The following is a 22,658-nucleotide window of genomic DNA, read 5'->3' as shown; positions in this document are numbered from 1 at the left end:
TCAGATTGTACTTAGATCGCCTCTAAACTACACTCTAGAGAGCAATCCAAGGTGCACTTTCAAAAAAATCAGATAGCTGAGTGATAAATTAATCTGTAAATATTCCTCAAAATTTACACTGCATATATGCACTGCTCAGCCTTCTCAAGGATAGGGCCCATTTTTTGAACTAAGGTTTTTACCATATTTCCCCAGCAGCTCCCTGCACCCCTGAAAAACCACTGCTAAGGGACTCTCCAGAGCAATATGCCATGCATAAATATTGACTAAAAATGCCCTCTCTATCACTTTTGGACAAGCTTCTCATCTATTTACAGAACTTCCTCTGCTGTCACAAGAGTGAGCAGGTGATTTTTGCAGATCACCTGTGATGCCTAGCATATTATCCAATATCCACAAATGCTTGGGGCTCCATCACATGGAGTAATTTAAAACTGAACTGATCTTCCACTCTTCCCCATGAGAAGAATGAAGACAGGTCTAGGAGAGTGAGTACAAAATGAATTCTAAATGCTATCAAAGCAACTACTGCATGTGAAATAAGCTAATAATTACATGCTATCATCAACAAAGCTTCACTTGGAATAACATTTATCCAATTGATGAGTAAAGAAATAGGCACAGAAGAAGTCATTTGTACAGACAGGGATGACGGATCCTTGGGGATATTACTTTAACATCATAAAATGCCATTCATTACAAAAACACATAAAAATGAAGAATTACAGCATTAAAGCCATCGTCATCAAAAGAGCATCCTAGTCATGAAGAATATAGTCTGCAAAAGCATGACTATAGAACTTTGGAAATTACCTGCCTTCCAAATTCCCTAGGAAACTAGTGCACATTTAGAACAAAGTTTGAGTCAAGTGGCACCTTTGAGACCAACAAAGTTTTATTCGAAGTGTAAGCTTTTGTGTGCAAAACACACTGAAAAACTGTCTGAAGAAGTGCATTTTGCACATGAAAGATTACACTTGCAATAAATCTTCGTTGGTCTCAAAAGTGCCACTTGACTCAAACTTTGTTCTGCTGCTTTTGAGCAACACCTGAATCTAGTGCACATTTACTTTATGATAAAGGAGACTTTTGCATTCCACATTTCCTAGCTCAGACAAAAAACAGATTTTAAATCTTAGATAGTGCACATTTACTTTATGATAAAGGAGAACTTTGCATTCCAAACTCTTGCCCCACATTTCCTAGCTCAGACAAACAACAGATTTTAAATCTTAGCGTAAGATGTGGTATAGAAAATTAAAAACATTTAAGGCCTGGACTCAAGTTCTGCTTTTACAGTCAACTAGTGCATCTGCAAAGGATTTAACTCCACCAGATTTAAAAGGCAGTTTCTAAACACACCTGCCCAAGGATCTCTCCACTCTTTAGAGCTGGGTTGGGAAATTCTACTTTTACTAGAAGATCTATCCCTTTTTCTGGCCTGAATGGGAGTCTTCACCTTCTGCCAACCCTTCTAGCACTTATAAGATTTTAAAGTGCAGTTCGTCACACGAGGCTATCATACTTTGGTCACATCATGAGAAGACAAGATTTACTGGAAAAGACAATAATGCTAGGAAAAGTTGAAGTCAGCAAGAAAAGAGGAAGACCCAACATGAGATGAATCAACTCAAAAACAGAAGCCACAGCCCTCAGTTTGCAAGACCTGAGCAAGGTGTGAAATGACATTAATTCATAGGGTCACCTAAGTTGGAAGCAAATTGAGACATTAAAACACACACACACACACACACACACACACAAAGCACTGCAAAATGAGAGTTCTACCCAGTCAAAACTAATAACTTTTAATTGCATTTAGAGTTGTTTAAGCATACTTCCCCACTGAACTCAATGTGACTGAGGTGGGTGGGTTTGAGTCAGGCTCACAATGTTCAAATAATTTTTGCACTGAAGCTTTAATTTACAATACTTTCCCTGTTATGTAATAACTGAATAATGGGCTTCATACATTTGGGGGGCAGAGGTATAAAACAGGACTACAGTAAAACAATGAATAAATGTACATGTTGTATTGTATATTATGCAGCCTCCATTGCAGATCCGAGCTTGCGCCCAGCCCAATTATTTAGAGTTATTCAGTCCATTACAACTCTGCCTCAGGGCTGACCAAATAGTAAGAAATTTGCTATCAGCTGTGAGGCATTTGCGAGCTATTTCGCAGATAAGATCGTAGCACTCTGCCAGGACCTCCCGGCCACAATTGAGACAGTAAAGGAACTGGAAGCCCCTTGTCCATCTTCTGGTCTGCTATTGGACCACTTCAATCAACTCACCCGGGAGGAAGTTGACAGGACCCTGGCAGCTGTGAGGCCTACTACTTGCCTTCTTGACCCATGCCCTTCCTGGCTATTGAAATCTTGCGGGGAGAGCATTTGGGCCCCTCTGGAAGAAATCACCAACTTATCCCTATCTACTGGGACTTTTCCAGAGGCTTTAAAGGAGGCGGTAGTTCACCCACTCTTGAAAAAGCCATAATTGGACCCAACAGTCCTGACCAACTACCACCCAGTGTCTATCCGTTCCTGGATAAGGTGGTTGAGAGAGTGGTGGCTGAACAACTCCAGGCCTTCCTGGATGATGCGTCCATCCTTAATCCTTTCCAGTCCAGCTTCCGCTCTGGCCATGGGACAGAGATGGCCACCATCCTTGATCCTTTCCAGTCTGGCTTACGCCCTGGCCATGGGACGGAGACGGCCATGGTCACCCTTACAGATGACTTCCGTAGACAACTGGATCAAGGCGGGTCAGCGCTGCTGTTATTAGATTTAATGGCAGCATTTGATACGGTCGATTACGATCTTATGACCCACCGCCTCGCCAACACAGGAGACCAGGGTACTGCCTTGAAATGGTTTTCCTCCTTTCTCCATGGTTGGGGACAGAGGGTGGCGCTGGGTGAGAGGGTCTTCCCGCAGTACCCACTAGAATGTGGAGTGCCGCAGGGGGTGATCCTCTTGCCAATGCTATTCAACATCTATATGCGCCCCCTCGCCCAGTTGGTCCGGAGTTATGGGCTGCGCTGCCATCAGTATGCTGATGACACTCAGCTTTATCTGTTAATAGACGGTCATCCATCCTCCGTTCCTGGAAATCTGGCTGAGGCTTTGGATGCTGTGGCTAGATGGTTATGGCAGAGTTGATTCAAGTTAAATCCATTGAAGATGGAGGTCCTGTACCTGGGTCATGGGGGATTGGAGGTGGGCACCAGGCTTCCCACACTGGAAGGGACACCTCTGGTGCTGGCCCAGTTGATGAAGAGCCTGGGAGTAGCACTGGATACCTCCTTATCTATGGAGGCCCACGTTGCTGCAGTCACAATGCCACAAGGGATTTTGACAGTCTCTTGTGCCTCAAATCCCAAACAGGAAAACACTGTCTGCATACCCCATTCTTACTTTTATGTAAGCTTCTAAAGCTGTTACTAGTGCCTTATTATCCTGGAAGTTTGCTTTTATGATTCAGGTCTTTTTTCCAGCATATCTTATCACTATATTTCTAATTTAATGCACAAGTGGCATTATTAACAGTGGAACTTCAGATATGACTATGTGCTTAATGTAAATATCTGTGAGACAAAGGACTGCAGCTGAGGAATTGTTTTTCTATTTACCATAAGTACTTGCATTGAACAAAAGACAAATCCCATCAAAATGTATATACAAATTTAACTAGAGAGACTAACTATAGCAGCTTTCTGCTTGATAGCATGAGGAGAGGCAGCTGAGAATTAATGGAACTAAAACACCGCACTTTTCTCAAATACAATTATAGCAACAATAAAGGCCAGCTTACTTGATGTAGTAAGGAACCTTGTTATGTGAAACTGATCTCTGCCATGGTAGCTCCACAGAGGCTGTAGAAACAAAGAAAGAACATAATTATGAAACTGACAAAGACAGTATAGTTTTGCTTCAAGAATAGACTCAGTTGTAGGTCGATGTACGCAAGCAGCGAAAAAGTCAAAAACCCAATAGGCATAATCTCCAATCTTCCACCAATACCAGTCTTGTCTGCTTAACCTAACTTTAAGATGTTGTTACAGATATGGTCAGAAATACAGGGTTGCAGTTGCTGGACGACCAAAAAGATAATAGAAGATGTTTTGGCACACGTAAAACTGAACAAACCTGGCCTCTCAGGAAAACATGCCAAGAATGGAGTCTAGAGACCCAGAATTCTTACTGCCATGAAGAGTAGTAAGTAGAACAAAAAGGGGTAACATAATTGTATGGCCTTGTATGTATCAGAAACTCTGTAACCCACTATCAATAGATGCAGTTTGTGGAGGCCCAGGTGCAGAAGCATCTGAGGATCGCAAGGGTCTCCATCTTCACAGAGGTGAAAATAAGTTTCAAGAATGGGAACATTGCTTGAGGGCCAAACGATATTCATATGTATGAGAAACCTGTAATCACTATTTTAAGAGACTTTGTATAGATAAAAAGTAGCCAGAATGAACTAACATTTTATATATATTCCAAGAGGACATTTTAAGTATACATAGCCTTGTTGGTGTTTGAAGTTATGAGAATATCTGCCCTTATCAAGAATGTTTGCCCTTATCATGAATGTGTGCCCCTATCACGTGGGACAGTTAGCTATTGTCAGGAGATTATTTTAAAAATCCTATAAATATAGGAAGTTGTATTGATCAAAAGCTTCTTCTCTGGAGGGGTTCCTTGCCTATGACCTACTTACTTTGGGGGTAAGAAACTTTTATAGATTCATGTAATTGCTCTCCTTGAATTATCTATGTAACAATGATGGATGGTATAATACTTTGGGGTGTGATCTATGTTAAGAATGCAATAAATACGCTTTAATTTTAAAAAACCTTAGAATGGAAGCAGAGACTCTCTAATACTGTGTATTTGTGTGCAATACACAGAACAAACCTATAGCATACTGATGTGAATCTCTGGCTTGGACTTAAATGATCTGGTACAGAACCTTAGAATGGAAGCAGAGACTCTCTAACAGTGTGTATTTGTGTACAATACCCAGAACAAACCTATAGCAATACTTATGTGAATCTCTGGCTAGGACTTAAATGATCTGGTACAAGAATGCTAACTAGATGACTAGGGTATCTTAAGTGCACATCTATATCTGAATCAGGCCTGACCAGAGAGTCATCCAGAACAATATGTGTTGCTAATGTGTTACAGCAGCACTCTAAACATGGATCTGGTGCACTGCAGACTAGGGATGTGCATTTGGCTTCCCTGAACCAAAAGAAATACAGAATAAATACCTTATTGGTATTTATCGGTATTCCTAAAGCCAAATGCAAATTCAGGGAACTTTTTGTCTACTGAATACTGTTTTTCGAATTTATTTGGCTATTTCAGCTTTGGGGTAGCCGAATGCCGACTTCAATTCAGGGAACTTTTTGTCTACTGAATACCGTTTCTTGAATTTATTCGGCTATTTCGGTTTTGGGGTAGCTGAATGGTGACTTCCCCTCCCCCTGCGGCTTCCCTAGTCAATTTCACTCCCAGCCAGTCAGCTGAGGGAGTGAAATTGTGGGAGTGAAATTGACCAGGAAAAGCCTCCTCTCTCTACCTTCCCTTCTCCAGCTGCCCCAGAGGAACCCAGGCATGCGTCCGTGCCTGACCTTGGCTTCCTCATCAGGCTGCTGAAGGGGGTCGGCTGGGGAAGCCAAGGAAAGGCATAGAAACAAGCCTCCTTCCCTCCCTGAGACTCTCCGCTGCTGCAGAGAAACTCAGGGAGGGAAGATGGAAAAAACGAGAATGCATGTTTAAATGCCTTTCTTTCCCTCCCTGATCTTGGGTTCCTCTGCCTACCCTTCTTCAGGGGCCCTGCAGCTGTGGGGCAACTGGAAAACGGCAGGCAGGGAACCCAGGCATGTTTCCATGCCTGCCCTTTGCTTCCCCAACCTCCCTGCCATGGTGGGTTGGCTGGGGAAGTGAAGGGCAGGCTTGGAAACATGCCTGAGTTCCCTGCCTGCCCTTCTCCAGCTACCCCGGGTCAGCTAGAGAAGGGAAGGCAGAGAGAGGAGTCTTTCCCTTGTCAGTTTCACTCCCCTGGCCTCTCTGCTGTTAGGTTTAACTGGCTTAAACCTAACAGTTGACTGGTGGGGAGTGCAACTGAGAAGGAAAGCTGCAGGGGCTTCCAGAGGGAAAGAAAGCATTTCCACATGCCTCCCTTCCCTCCTTTTGTGTATATCAGACAAGAATATATATTCAGTAATTCAGATTATTTTCCCAGTCTTTATACTTTACTGGTATTGGACTGGGGATATTTAGCATTTACCGATTTGGGAGGGGGGGGGGTTGATATACCCAAAGCCAAAAAATACCGACACTTTTTTCTCACACTGCTATTGCAGACTTAAGGCTAGCGGTTAAGGAACTGTATGCTGATGTTAGCTCTTGACTCACTAGAGAAAAGAGTTTGGTTGGTCAAGGGAAGGCAAGTAGCATGCTCTTGCTTCCCTGCCAAAACCCTCTGGTAACAAGTTTAGCTGCCGATGCAGACTGAACTAGCTGACAGACAAATATGGTCTTAGCTGACAGACAATCATGATCTAATAATCTTAGACAATGTCACAGAAGAGTGGTTTCTCCTCTGCTGTGGTATCATAAGAGGTTCTGAATTCCCTGAAAATCAGAGGTTCATGCAATCCTTGTTCAAACCAAGGCTCTTCCAAGGATGAGCTCAGTGGACTGCATGGGAAAAAGCAAGACAACCCAACACAAAGAAAAAATACAGTCTTAGTGCCAAATGGGATATGACAGATAGAGATAAGGAACAAGAACATGAATTTCTATTCTTCAGCAAAGGCTGGCTGGCATCCAAGGACTTAAAAAAACATATAAAGTATGGTCAGCTCTGTAAAACCAGCTCCTAAAGGCAAAACATGATAAAAACTAAATAAAAAGCCACAACCCAAATTCAGGAAATTCAGTCTCATCAGAATAGATTATGCATGACAGATGTAATCATTATGAGCTGTCATAGGCTTTTAATGTATTTATTTGTCACTTATAGTCTACCTTTCTCACTGTGACTCAAGGCAGATTACATAGCAATTACATGAGAGCATTTAAATCAACAGGCATGGGACAGCCAATAAACCATGCAATAGAGGTTTGGATTGCAGAAATCTGAAAATGAGCAGAAATCTGAAAACAGAGCTGAAGCCAAGCTGAAACAAAGAATAAGAACTAATACGACACATCTAAAAGTATAGTGCAGAAATTACATCGCAGGATCATACTTATAACAACAGACAGTACAGACTTTCCCATACAGGGAAGGGAAAGAAAGGCATTTTAAACATGTCTGGGTTCCCTGCCCGATCTTCTCCAGGTGCCCCACGGCAGGGAACCCAGGCATGTCTGCCTCCCTGCTCTTCCCTTCCCTTCTCCAACCAGCCCACCATGGCGGGTTGGCTGGGGAGGGGAAGGGGAGGCAGGCAGACATGCCCCCCTTTCCCCCGAGCCTCTCCGCTTTTACGGAGAAACTCGGGGAAGTGGGGGGGATTTAAATGCCTTTCTTTCCCTTCCTCAGATGGGGAAGGGAAAGAAAGGCATTTTAAACATGCCTGGGTTCCCTGCCCGATCTTCTTCAGGTGCCCCACAGCTGCGGGGCACCTGGAGAAGATCGGGCAGGGAACCCAAGCATGCTTGCATGCCTGCCCTATGTCAGGGTGTGTGGCATATGCAAATGAGCTCCTGCACCTGTTTTTCTACGAAATGACCCCTGCACATACCTATTGCAGATTAATGCAGCATCAGACAGTAATCTGGTGGTATCTAACAACGAACCACAGGGAGACACATTGCCTTTAACCTAGTGGTAAACACCCACTTCCACTAATGCCATGGAGCATTACTGATTAACATCAGCAACAGAGGGACCAGTCATCAACCAAAAGAACACCTGATCATTTAGCAATTGACTTGGGAAATTCACTTTTCACTTGAAAAAACTGTACCTTCTGAAACAGGTCTAGGAAGAAAAACAGGAGAGGAAGGCCAAGAACAAACCGTAACAGATGACAAAACAATATTCTTAAAAAGTGGCTTGGGCCTGGGGACACTGTCACCACTACCAAGTCACCTTTATGGGAGGAGTCAAATCTGGTAAAACTCACTGAACAGACCAAGGCTAGAAACCACCATATCCCCCATAGTAGGTTAATCCTACATCAGTCAATCTGCACTGGCTGATGAATGGCCTTCTAAGGGCTGCAGGAACCACCATTGTGTGTACAGAGGCCCCAGGCAACGCGTAATCAAAGCATTCTCCCAGATGCCAGGACTATTTATCCCTTTAACAACGAAAAACCTTGTCATACTGCACAAGGGAGGACAGTGTAGTTGCACTTAGCTAGCAGGATAACCTGCCCATTGCCCAGCTGGACCACAAAGAGGTGGCAAACCCCATTAATGTCATCCCACAACTAGACTCTGATATGTTAAGAGAGTCATAATTACTTCACCTTCCTCCTCCATACCACCATCAGTGCAGGGAGAATCGCACTTGTTACTTACACCCAAGTAGACATTTCTCCACTTTCTCTTTGTATCTTGGTGTAGTGGTTAAGTGCACAGACTCTAATCTGGGAGAACTGGGTTTGATTCCCCACTCCTCCACTTGTACCTGCTGAATGACCTTGGGCAAGCCATAGTTCTGGTACAGCTGTCCTTGAAAAAGAGCAGTTTCTGTCAGAGCTCTCTCAGCCCCGCCTACCTCACAGGGTGTCTGTTGTGGGGAGAGGAAGGGAAAGGAGTTTGTAAGCAGCTCTGAGACTCCTTCGGGTAATGAAGGGCAGGGTATAAATCCAATCTCTTCTTCTTCTTCTATATGACCCAAGTTAGATTTTATATGTTGCTAAAGAGACTGACCATATAACACAAATTTCAGAAAAAGAAACGATTGCCATATGAGATATCTTTGGTTACTTGTTAAGCAAACTATTTATTTTTTTATTAGATTTTTAGCCCGCCCTCTCTTTTTCTCTTTTGGCTAACTTCATAGACACACTGGAACTAACACCCTGCTGCCTTTACACACTAGAAGTTATGGAAGTAAAGTTGTGCTACAAACTGCTAATTACCAGAGATTGCAGTTATACATTAGTGTCTGAGCATTCCCAGATTGCAGATTCAACATTCCCTTTGCACAGATACTTGGAAGGAAGTGTCATTACACTGCAATGGGCATGTTTTCTTGGCTGTGAAATTAAAAAAAAACCCTCCCCCCACTCCAGTACAAAGGTGCATTATATCTACCTAGGAATGTGATAATCAGTCATTACTTTCTGAAAGTGGTACATGTGTAAGCAGACATTTCCTACTCAGGTAAACACAGAAAATAACATTTTATCCTATTAAATACCGCTGTTATCTGCAATTGGGTCCTCTCTCAAACAGTCTCTCAAAATCATATTATAAACAGTATCTAACACTTACTGGAAAGAAAATTTTGAGAAGAAGGGCCACAGTCCCAGTGTGCTTCCTGTAGTTGTTTAAGGCGATCCTCTACAGATACCTGTATTTACAAACATAAAGGCAAAAATATTTTCAGCTGATCATGCAAAGCTCCCATCCTGATGGATAATTACTTATAACCACCTTTAGCAATTGGCCTTTAGGTATATCAGAGATATTTTCTGTGTACAATTTATATCTGCTCTCTAATTTTTAAATGTTTAAATATAAGCTAATAATATCCACCCTGCAAGCAATACAAATCAATAACAAAAATGGTTTTTACAGTGACTAACAATGTCCATTGAAATTTCTGCTTCTCTCCCCTCTTCCCTTATCCAAATGTCTGGAATCAGCAGGTCTCGTTTTGATTGTATTGATCTCACAGATACCATTACAAGGAACCACTTTGGAGCATGCTGTTTGCTGGTTGTCAAGATAGGCAGATATCCTCCTGGTTTACTAATTAAACTGTACTGGCACATCCAGCAGGAGCCTAACTGCTTAGTCAAACCTCCTTAAGGCATAAAAAGCATTCCAAAAACAAAATTACATTGCAAGAAATACAGACAAGAAGCCTCAGAAACGTTAATAATTTTGCCTTGCAGGACACCCTGTTTCTCAGCAGACTACATCTTAACTCTGCAGGCTGCAGATGTCAAAAGATAAAGGAACATTTCCCCCCCACTTTCAAACATTTCACACTCCTGAATTTTTCCTTTTGAAGCAAAAAAATAAATAAAAGGTTTTGATTCAGAAAAAGAATTTTTTTAAAAAATTATCTGGACAGAGATAAATAAAACTTTGGGCCAGAGTGAGATTTTCATTATAAAATTTCAATTTAAAGCTTTTCTAGACCAATTCCTGATCATACAGGCACTAAGGATCTATCAAACCTCTTAGTCTGGACATTTGGAACATTTTTCATGAACCTATTAATCTTCACACACATTTTGGAATGACTAGTGAAATTCTAAACAGACAGCTCTCCAGTCCACATTGTATTGCCTCTTACAGTGCTCTGCAGAAGAAATAAGATTGTGCTAGACACTTTCAAAACACATTAAGCTTTGAATGCACGGTCTCCGGTATAGCAAGAGGATGGTAACATCACTGTTTTGTGGCATGAGAAGGCCATGGGAATGTGAAAAAATCTTAGGTTCTCCTGGGAATGTCTCTAAGAAGTACTTCACCATCTTAATGTAATTACTGGAACAGGTCAAGAACTTGTAAGAATGCAGCAGTTTCAACTGCATTCTGGAAAGGCTTCTGCCCATTTAGAACCTGAGCTAGTGGCTGGTGTGTTTGACCTAGAGAGGGAGGACTCTGATGAAACTGCACACTGGACTGAAGAATGTCCCGTCCCCTGTTCTGGCACCTCCTCTGGCTGTGATCACACACATGAAATAATCCACTTTCAGACAGCTAACAGTGCACTTTCCAACTGGATTTTGCCAGTTCACACAGTAAAATCCAATTGGAAAGTGGATTGAAAGTGGATTATTTAGTGTGTGTGATCACAGTATATTCTTTAAACCCAACTGCCATAATCAGGTAAAAAGTGGGATACAAGCTTTGATTAAAGACTCAGTAGAATGTGTGCTACTTTAAGGTCTCTTATTTGGAAACTGTCTAGACCAAGGCTATAATTTTTTGTAACGTAAATAAAATCATTTTTGCTAGATATTTGACTAGATATTTGACTAGACAGACAGGATACAAGCTTTGATTAAAGGCTTAGTAGAATGTGTGCTACTTAAAGGTCTCTTATTTGGAAACTGGCTAGACCAAGGCTATAATTTTTTGTAATGTAAATAAAATCAGTTTTTGCTAGATATTTGACTAGACAGACAAGACACAAATGGAGATCAACAACAAAGGTTTATTTAACAGAAAATAAAGTATATAACAGAGCAAATGCTTTATGTGAATGGCTTCAATATATAATGTGAAACTGGCTCTCAACTTCACCCCCATAAGTCTTCAATGAAAGTAACCACTTTGTAGTTGAGCCTCACTTAACACAAATAAACCCTGAGGGGAGATTTGATTCCTCTTTATCCAGACAGGTTACCTTAGCTTACTAAGTTTAACTAGAACCTAGTTCCTAACAGACAGGATCCTCTCCAGATTCAAAGTTGCTCTTTTAACACAGAGAACTACTGTCCACATAACCTGTACATGTAAATTAGGAATGTTAGACCTGAAGAAGTGTGCTTGCACACGAAAGCTTATACCCTGAATTCCACTTTGTTGGTCTTAAAGGTGCCGCTGGACTCAAACTTTTGTTCTCCTGCTTCATACCAACATGGCCACTCACCTGAATAGATCTTTAACAGGATGCTTATTTGTTTCACTAAAACAAACTCTCTTCCCTAAACCAACCCCAAATCATAACTAAAAACCAAATAAAAACCTGCTTAAGATGACACTATCATCCAGAGCCACCAAAATTCCCTTTTGAGGGAAAATGTTTTCTCGTCCTTTCTTAAACTGAGGCTGGCTTAACTCATCGCATCTAAAGGAGTCCCATGGTCTCTGATTGGCTGACAATCACTTAGATTTGCATGAAGCCAAAATCACAAGGACTGGTTCAGGGCCCTGAAAGATGGGTGGGACTTCTAGGGATGGCTGCCACAGCCTCTGCCCCAATTAGAACCTGACTAGTATGCTGCAGAGGCTGCTGTGTTTCACTTAGATCTGGGAGGTATGGGTTCCAATGCTGCCTCTGCCATGAAGCTCGGGTGAGTCACTCTCAGCTAAACCTACCATACAAGGTTGTTGGAGGATAAACTGAGGCTGATGTTACTTAGCTAGATATTACTTATTATTGGAGTTCAAGTTCCCTGGTTTTTGCAAACTCTTTTTTCTTACTAGTTCCAGTGAGTAATCATACATGCATTTAAAAAGCCTCAGTAATACTACATGATAACCTATGTTACAAGTAAAAACAAAAGATTTGTCAGGACGGGACAATAGAAAACATATTGCTGACATACAAAAGATGTTAATAACTTTGATTTATGGAGAATATTCTGAAATATACAAATTGATACAAATATTGGTATTATATTGATGCAAAACATGTACATGTGTCTTTGGAGGTTAATTCTGTCCCCCTGTGTGAACTCAGCTGCAGAAGATAGCAGAAAATGCAGGTTATCAATCAAAAGAGAAAGGGAGAAGGATGTCTGCATTGCATGTTGCTTTTAAAACAGACAAGAAATAATGATAATAGGAAAAAGAAAGAAATTACACTGTCTATACCAGTTTCCTAATTTACTGAAGACAAGAAGAGAATACCTGTAAAAGTTTCCAGCGCATATTGAGGTCATCTAGCTGTCGCGATATCTTTAATGATGGATGAAGGTCAAGCGGAGAGAGTTGACTAGATAAATCATTTACTGCTTTAACTTTCACGTTGATTGGTGCAATTTCTTCCCTAAAAGCCTAGAAGAGTAAACATACACCTATATTTAATGAAACAACTTAAAGAGCAGCCTCATTTCACACAAATCACATATATAAAGCACACTCATTTATTTTCTCTGTGTGATGGTTCTCATCCACTGACCTCCCTCAGATGCTTTATGTGTTACAGTAAACACCAAAAATGTAGTGAATTTGCTAGGATGGGGTATGAGGAAGAATGTCTGAAATCCCCAAGGTTTACTGGGAAACAATGAAACGGTAATAAAATTAGAAAGATAATCAGACAAGAGCATTTAAAAGTTCTTGAGACTCAGCAATAAGTGTTAGAATGCATTGACGCTCAAGATATATTCAAGGCCTTTCCTAGCATGCCTCGGGAAGTGCACAATGTATCTGTAAACCATGAAAATTAGGATGAAACAAGAAAAGCACTTGTCACTTTGTTGTATTTCCAGGCAATCAACAGATTTCTCAGCACTCTTCCCCCATCCCAGTTGCAGTTTCTGGTCATTCAATTCCAACATTCATTTAGCTTTTTGTTTGCTAACAGACCCTCATAATCTTCTAAAGATGCTGCTGTTTTCCATACACTAAAAACTGAATAAGCTCCTTTCTACCTTCCTTTAAACAAATGTCATTAAGATACTACAAATCACTTCTTCAAGACAGAAAGAAGCATTCTCAACAACTTACAAAAGCTTTTATGTTTGTATTAAAATGAGAAAGGGGGAAGAGAGGATATATCTCTTTATATCAATAGTGACAAAGATATAAATCAAGTTTGACCAAAATCTGTAAGGATATAAATCAAAATTGACTGAGCTCAGTTTACTCGATATGTGAAAGCAAGAGTGAAACATAAGAAGGTTGTCTTGCATTTTTGTGTGATGCTACATTACCCTGCAACAGTCCAATTTATTATTAACATCCATGAGTTGATGGACAATAAGCCTGTAGCTCTGTATAGTCCACTGCTAAAATATCCAGTGACTTCAGAATTGTGTTCCCATTCTCTGCCTTACAGATTTTCACAGTTCTCAGGTTTGGAGTAGTGCAAAACAGAAAAGCATAGCCTCAAATGGAGGAAGACGTTGCGAGTTTAATCAAATACTTTTAATAGGATGTCAGGCTCTGGCACTGGGCTGGAGTTCAGGGCTGTCTCCTTCTCCAGGGTTCCTTAAATCATGCTTGCCTTGAGGGAAGAACCTAAGAAAAGAGTGAGGAGGGGGATGTTACAGCACCCTCTTCCCTCTCTCACTCCTGCCAGTAACCTCTCCCTAGTTGTCTTAGGTGAGGTCTGGCCCTTCCTCCCTGGTTCTCCAAGGTGCACTTTTTAAAAGACTGCCTGGGGGTGGGACAACTCTGGCCTCACCCATTCCATGTATCCAGGGGGACAGGTCTATAGGAGTGGTGGGTCCAAAGGCCCGGTGAGCAGCAGCCTACCTGGGATCAATGCTCCCTCTGAGCTGTGGAGTCTTGTGAGCAAATATTCTACTTTGTGAGCTACCTGGCATTACAGTTGTGAGCAAACAATTTGGCTACTGCATAAAGTAGTTTGCTCTGGAGTCATCCTTCCTGAGCTAAGACGAGAATGTGTGAGCTGGAGGCTAAAAAACTATGAGCTAGCTCACACGAACTCAGCTTAGAGGGAACACTGCCTGGGATCCCATTTTTCCTGCCCCTCCCCCATGGGAAGCCTCAACAGGGCTTCACTTCTAGTCCCTGCTGGCCTAAGGAGGTCACTGCAGCCTGTTTCCTGCTCCACCGAAGCCTTCCTGGCTCCCACAAAAGATGAGGAACAGGCCAGCGCTTGTGGCGGGTTCTGCTGCTCCTCTTCCACCCTCGTCACCATGTCCCTCTGCTACGGCCCTTGGGGGGATGGCTGATGGACGGCCCTGGCCAGTCTGGCATCTTTGGGCATTGTGATGAACTGGGAAGCTGCTCCTGCGGCATCACACAGGGCTTCTCTGGTTCTCCCTTTGGCACAGTCTCTATCTCCTCGGAAGTAAGTGTGGGGGACAGGAGGTATGACTCCAGACACAGTTATTTTGTTTCACAACTACAAAGACACTAGACTTTGAAAGATTATTGCTGCACTTAGAATTCCATTTCCAAAATGGAATCAGAACAGGATAACAAGTATGCAACAAGTTATTCAATTTGATTAAATCCATTAAATGGTCATTTTCCAGCAGCACGTAAGTTCTGCAGCTATTCCTGTTGGTTATCACTATTTGCTAACAGCTCTAGGCGTTCAGAAAACCAATCCTTTGTGCTGCATAGCCTCTCACTAGTGATGCTAGCCTTCCTGCATTCACTATCTACCCCCATGTTGTTTTGTCATATTCCTGTGACCATACTGCCACTACAATAATTCTGTAAGATTTCTCAAGATGAAACATAAGAAATGAGGAAATCTGCAAATATTGTTTTTCATAACCTATGCTTGTCACAGGAATACCAGGCCACAGATTATAAGCACCTTCCTCAAACTTAAGCACAGCTTAATATTCCACAAAGGCCATAGTTCAACATATGTTACACTCAAAAGGAGCTTTGTGCTTACTGTTGTTTTATCAATGTGTTCCTGCAATGAGTCGATTAGTATCTCTCCAACGGGTTTCAAGCCATTCCGTGCATTCTCTGCCTCTCTCAAATCAGCATCTACGTCATCCATAGAACACTGCAAGTCTTTCAGCTTCTCTAGTGCTTTGTCTACTTGTTTCTGCCAGCTGTTGGCACAGGTATTCAGGCTTTCCCATTTCTCTTTCACTTCCACAGACTGCTTACGCATAGCTTTAGCAATCTTCTGGGCTTTTTCTTCAGGGGTGAGTTCTATAATGGACAACATTTCAATGTCAGTACTACTGTAGACTGGAAAGAACAGCATTCACATGAAATTGAATAGATTTATGACACCCACATCCTAAGACTACTGCAGCAATTCTCAACCTTACTTGTGGTACCTGGTGTGCTTTCACAGGTTTTTAGATCAAACCAAAATAATGAGGATGCCTTTTCCACCACTAACTATTCATGGAAATGCTGTTTTACATACATTAGAGAACTGTATGGAAAAAATCCAAAGATATTATTTCTTTTGCACAAGAGATTGGACTAGCAGAACCATCAGAACCACAATATATGCCATCTATCTGACCACTACGGTCATCTTCAGAGGCCCTGCATCAAATGTCTCGGCCTTCTGAAATTAGGCAAGTGACAAGCCAGGAGAGGACCTTCTTGGTAATGGCACCAAAGCTCTGGAACTTTCTTTCCAGGGAAATTTGTCTGTCCCCTTCTGTTGCCATTTTCCACCAGCTGATGAAGACTTTTTTGTTTTGTTCGACTTTCCCTTGGTGATTCCTCCTTCATGACCAATGTTTTACTTGGTATGTGTTTGTATGTATTTTAGCTTTGATTTTAATTCTTTTAATGATCTGTGTTAGGGGAGTAATGGTGTGGAGATGTGATTTTATGATGTGGTGACCCTTATGAGGGCAGAAAGGGGGGGAATATAAATAAATTTTGTTAAACAAATACTGTATGAGCCCTTTTGCTATTGGCCGTTTTCCTTCTCTTCGCAGTTCTTTAAATTCAGTGCAACATAGTAGCTAATAGAAAAAGTTTGACAGTGACCAACAAACAGCATTAACAGCAAATGTACATTAAATCTATAGGTTACAAAAACTAATTGTGCAGCAAATATATCCAATAATTAACCCCTGAATGCCTAACTTTTCAAACTAGAAAAAAGTTAATACTGTACTGTTGGCATTAAGAAAGCATCACAATGAAACTGGCAGAGCCAGGGTTTACGCACAAGCTTAGTAAGTCACAATTTAGGTTCTCTAAATACAAAACATGTACTAAGCATCATTAAATTGCTTTTTGGTAATGCCATGGAATCTCTTAATCTTGGCATGGTTTAGGGCTTCAGAAAGTCTTAATCCAGCCCTGGAAACTAGGCAAGTCATTCTAAATGTAGTGACAATGCACATTTTGCACGCAATCAGGTATTACTTCATTTGATTCCATTTTTAAAAATAACAACACATACTTTTAGGCAAAAGAACAGTAAGCTGAAAGGCTTACCCATTGTGGTAAATTTGCTAACACCATTTAAAACCCCACAAGTATCGTCTCTTATAACTTCCAAAAGACTAGAATTTATATTTTAAAAATCACAAAACAGAATCCGCTAACCAACTATCTGTGGTAATGATCAAACAACATTATCAAGTCTGACATGCTCACTTATGCAAACTTTCCTTATGCCTGTAGAACTCTCAGAACAACTCTCGGCTTTTATTGCAGTATCAGTTTTTATTGTAATAGAGAAGACATGGTTTTTCTCATCACAATTTAATTACAGTTTTGGCATCTGTAGCCAAATCTTCTAAGTCCTGTGGGCCTGACCCTGAAACACATCTGCATATTAGTAAAATTTGATTGACTTCATAAGCATTCAGTTCATAGACAAAGGGCTGATATCCTCTTTCTAAGGTCACCCAAGAACTTTTACGAGAGCATTTAGAAATACAAAACTACATTCCTTGATTGCTCCAAAGAAAATTTTGAACTCCTATAACCATTTCTAACATTCAAAACCATGTGTTGACAATCTTTCTACACTAACTGGTTCACAGCACATAATTTGTAATTTTCAAAAATAATCTTGTATAGGAAACTATCGCAGACATTGTTTGCACGGACAGCCTTTGCAGCTCTCCACTTTTAAATAAGCATTTAAGATATATTTAAAAAAACTGTAACCCATCTTTCTACTATAATTAAAATATAAACAATAGGCAAAGAGTGGACTGGATCCAAAACACAATTTCTGCTTGCAGTGTAGCTCTTGAACTACTGGAAACACATGAAATAAACTGCAATCGCCACTTTTACGAAGTCAAACTTACTGTATCCCCACTTGTTTGATACAAACTTGCTGTATCCAAACTTATTGTATCTTCCACTTGTTCAAGATATTGTACAATATTGACAAAATCACTCCCTGATGGCCACTGACAAAATTGCTCCCCGCCCTCTTCGCTCCCATTCGAAATAAGCCCCTTGGTACACCACGGAGCTACAGAGGATGAAAGGTGAGCTAAGATAGCTAGAGTGAGTGTGGCAGTGAACTTGGGATGAAGCTACAAGAACATATCATAGGATGTTTATGAAAATATATTATGTGGTAGTGAAAGCAGTGAAGAAGGAATTCTACCTGATTTTGTCAGATCTCGGAAACTAAGCAGGGTTGATTCTGGCAACTACTTGGATGGGAGACTGCCTTGAAATACCAGAGGTGGGAGGCAGGAGCAGGCTTTATTCAGCCACCTCTCTGAATATCCTCCAGGCCCCCCTTAGGGGTCAGTCACCAGAGGTACACACACACTCTTATGCACACGCACACATGCACATATTAAAAAAGAAGGAATTCTACATGACTTCCATTGTGTCCACAAGCTCTTCACCTGCTCAATTATTTAGAATAATTAGCTCGCTCACTTCCCTTTCACAGGGAAATAAAAAAGATAGCAAATTGACAATTAGGTGTGAGATTTTTGTGGATAAAATCTTGTCACTCTGCCAAGACCTGCCAGCCTCTATTGATACAGTATGTGAACTGGAGACGCCTTGGCCGTCTTTGGGCCCAATCATGGACATTTAAGCTGACTCTTCCAGGATGAGGTTGACAGTACCCTGGCAGCTGTGAAGCCCACCACTTGCCTCCTTGACCTGTGTCCATCATGGCTGGTGAAAGAGGGCTGGAAGCGGGGCAGCCGGAAGCAGGGGGCGGGGCTTCGTCATGTGCCCCGCCCCCCTGCACCTCACCCGGGGGAACTTCGTTCCCCCGCGTTCCCCCCCGAAATGACCTCTGTGCAGGACTGTCTCTCCACTTATGTCCTTCAAAGAGCTTTGTGCTTCACAGATCAACGTCTGCTGGTGGTCCCCATCCCAAAGGAGAGCTGCTTAGCCTTGACCAGAGCCTTTTCAGCTCTGGCCCCAGCCTGGTAGAAAAGTCTCACAAGTGAGATCAGGGCACTGTGGGACTTATTACAATTCCACAGGGCCTGTAAAATGGAGATGTTCCGCCAGACCTATGGTTGAGGTAGCAGAGATCTAACTACACTGGCCTCTCCTATCTGACCTTGCGCTATTTATTCAGTGCTACTGTTGCTGCTTTTCTGCCACTTGCCCAATATCTGGTTATTCATCTATGGACACATACTGAAAGTTTTTGGGGGAGCACTTGTTAACTTGTATCTTATTGCCATCTGTAAGCTGTATTAATCAATGTTGTGTAGGTTTTAATATTGAGTAGACTGTTTTAATTGTTTTAAATTTATTGTATATCTCTACTGTTGTAATCTGCCCTGAGCCCTGCAGTGCAGGGATGTATGGGCTAGAAATTTAAATAAATAAATAATATATTTCTGGCCACTGGTATATACAGAGAAGAACCCATGAGATGTTTTTATGCTTCCCTTTGTGTATTGATGGTACCAAGCCAATAACATAATTTTAAAATAAATGTAATTTTTTAAAAGTGAGATGGGCAGGAAAACATTGCGAGCACTTTGAGACATCTAGTGACGAAGGGAGCTTGCCTAAGCCAGCTGCTTATTGACTGTGTGGCCAGGGAAAGCATGGGGAGGGAGGCCTTTGGTGCTGGGCAGCATTCAGTGGTACCTAACTGCTTTATGGTACAGGGGGATGGAGGTGAGGTGCAGCAGCTCTCCGCACAGAAGATACTGCATGGTACCTAATGATGAAAGGACAATGCCAGGCAAAAACTGTTTAGCAGGTAGTTTCACAGCCAGAGGACAATATAAACTATAGAGCCAATCTCCTTTTTTAAAGAAGTCCCGCTAACTGTACTTAAATAGTTTGTTGGTGTCAATGTTAACCATCATTGTGGTTAACCAGAGTTCCCATTTTAGGGCTATGAAAAAGATGGATTAAAGTGGGTTTTGGATTTCTTACAAATACCTTAACTGGTAGTACTGGCAGGGGGTGAAATTATTCCAAAAATGGCAGCCACTAGGAGACAGACAGTATGTCCTAAAAATATATCAATGTAAGAAGAGTCTGCAGGATCAGATCAGTGGTCCCATTAGTCCAGCAAACTGCTTCACAAAGTGGCCAACAAACAGGCCGTAGGGGCTGAGGTCCCACTGATCCTGCTGCCTCCCAGCACTAGTATACAGAGGTTTATTGCCTCTGAAGATGGAGGTTCCCTTCTGTCACCATGGCTAGTAGCCACTGATGAACCTTTCCTCCATGAATCTAACCTCCTTTTAAAGGTATCTATGCTTGTGGCTATCCCTGCCTCCATTGGCAGTGAATTACACAGTTGAGTAAATAATTATTTTTGTCTATCCCGAGCCTATTTCCCAATAATCTAATTCAGTGTCCTGAAAGTCTTTTCTTTTAGAAAAGGTGTTCCTATCCCCAAGTAATCCTGGATGCTCTCCTTTGTACTTTTCCCAACTCTGCAATATCCCTTTTGAGATACAACTAGAACTGCATGCAATATTTCACAAAAAAGCCACCCCATAGCTTTATACAATGGCATTATAATATTGGCTGTTTTATTTCCAGTCCCTTTCCTAATTCCCTATCATAGAGTTTGCCCTTTTCACCACTGCCACGCACTGGGTCAACATGGCCATTGAGCTTTCCATTATAACCCCAAGATCTCTTTCAATCTCAGTCTCAACCAGGCTTGCCTAAACTGGCTCCCAGAGCTGGTTCCACAGATAACAAGAAGCCTGCACTGAGTCTGTAACGGGCCTGTAATAAAACTTGAAACAGATTATTTTTCTCTGGTCTTGATTTCTTTTTAATTTATGCAGTTCTTTCATTAACTGATAGAATCAAGCCATAGCCATACTTTTGTATCTTAATATTTTTAAGGCTTATATAAAGATTATGTATTTTATCATAAAAGTTAATGGCTTACATTCTATAAAGTGAAGAGGATGTTACAACTGCCTGTGGTCCCCAAAAAGCTATTCTGATGGATTTTATTTCATTTTTATTTAAAACATTGAAGCCATTTTTCTACCCAAGTTAGGGTCCCCAAGGCAGAGAACAACAAAAACATTAAAACAAAATTAAAAATGCAATTAAAAACAAAACACAAACACATGAATGGGATGGGATGGGAAAAGTCAATGAGAATCAGTGAGGTAATGCCAGACAAAACAAAAAAGTCTTCACCCACTGGCAGAAGACAGTAACAGAAGGGGACAGAATAATTTACATGAAAAGAGAATTCTGTCATTTGGGGGATTTGGGGTCCTTCAGATACTCAGAGGAATGTAGCAGAGAAGCAGCAGTTTGAGAAGAAAACTGCAAAACACACCCACCCTCTTGCACAAAGAAAAAGTTCTAGTCAAAGTGGGGAGAAATTTCTGCTGATTCACCATCCTTGCATACGCTCCCTCCTCCATGCTGCATCCCAATAATTTTTCAAGGGTTCCCCATGCCCTATTCAAGGTATAGTTTGTGGAGACGCTGAAGGGGCAGAATGTGTTCTTATTTTAATTCTGGAAAAGAGCCTTGGAAATACTTGTAAATTTGATTTTAGAAAGACATTACTACAGAATTGAAGCCAGACATGTGCTTTTATGAGATACAGAGATGCTTGTAATCTATTCACTTAAGATATGGCTATAACTTGCACATAAAAATGCTTGCCATTTTGATGTCCCAGAATGTTTAATGAGTAGCCTATTCATTCTAAATGGATGAAACCAGATTCATCATTACAGAGGTCACACAGAACAGGGGTTCTAACCAATGAGAAATTTGTTTGCAGTGACAGTTTTCTTTGGAACAACTTTTCATCTCCCTGTCATATAACAAGCTGGCATGTACACTGATAGTTGCATTTTTTCCCCTTTATGTGGTATGAAACCCATCCGTTTCTTAAATGAGACTTACTACATTATCATTACTTCACCAGCTGCTCAGAAAGTATGAGCATGTTTATTAATCCATCTATTTGCCATAGAAGACAATATAGTGTGGACTTTCTGTCGTAAGACAGGAAAGTAGAAAATCATCCAATGTTCCCAATGAGCATGTTTATTAATCCATCTATTTGCCATAGAAGACAATATAGTGTGGACTTTCTGTCATAAGACAGGAAAGTAGAAAATCACCCAATGTTCCCTTGAGTGAGTTATCACCAACTTGAAATAATTTTACCATAGCCACAAAAGGTGAAAAAACCTTCCACAAAACTGAGTTACAGTGGAGTCTCAATCACTAGAAATCCAGTTTTGAAGAAAATATTTTTAGCTCTGAGTAACTGAGAAAAGAAAAAGACAAAAAAAAAAAAAAAAGTCCCCCCCCTTGGGGGGGGGGGGGATGAAGAAACCCAGAATATACCTTCTTGGAAATGGAGGCGCCACTTATGATGAACACAATGTGTGTATAGTTCTCCAAAAGCTGTGAATCCATCTGACTGTACCATCATCTAACTTGAATGCTAATAAAAATATCACACTTTGCTAAAATAATGATATATTATTAGGCTTGCCAAGTCCCCCCGGGGGGCGGGGAAAACCCCGCCCCAGAGGCCAGTTCCCCGCCACCAGCGGATCGGGCCCCTGGGGGAACTCCACCCCGACGTGCACATAGCCCGGAAGTGACGCGGGCACGCCAGGCACGCTGGAGGCGGGGCCACGGTCATCCGAGGGAAAACTCTATGGTTTTCCCTCG

At 41.4% G+C, this 22,658-nt stretch overlaps 1 protein-coding gene across 1 annotated transcript in view; it reads right to left on the bottom strand.

The window, feature by feature from the left end:
• LOC107123341 (utrophin-like) overlaps positions 1 to 22,658 on the bottom strand; it is a 329,348-nt gene that overhangs the window by 111,951 nt on the left and 194,739 nt on the right. Inside the window, exons 5-8 of the mRNA XM_015426582.1 lie at positions 15,484 to 15,752; positions 12,789 to 12,935; positions 9,468 to 9,546; positions 3,817 to 3,877 (exon numbers count right to left, since the gene is read on the bottom strand). Of these exons, the coding sequence (XP_015282068.1) occupies positions 3,817 to 3,877; positions 9,468 to 9,546; positions 12,789 to 12,935; positions 15,484 to 15,752 (556 nt within the window). The remainder of the gene's footprint in view (positions 1 to 3,816; positions 3,878 to 9,467; positions 9,547 to 12,788; positions 12,936 to 15,483; positions 15,753 to 22,658) is intronic.

The sequence above is a fragment of the Gekko japonicus genome, unplaced genomic scaffold, assembly GCF_001447785.1.
Source record: "Gekko japonicus isolate JY-2015 unplaced genomic scaffold, Gekko_japonicus_V1.1 scaffold1564, whole genome shotgun sequence".
NCBI lineage: Eukaryota > Metazoa > Chordata > Lepidosauria > Squamata > Gekkonidae > Gekko > Gekko japonicus.
Note: the sequence above shows the minus strand (reverse complement) of the source record. Positions and strands in the feature narration are given on the sequence as shown.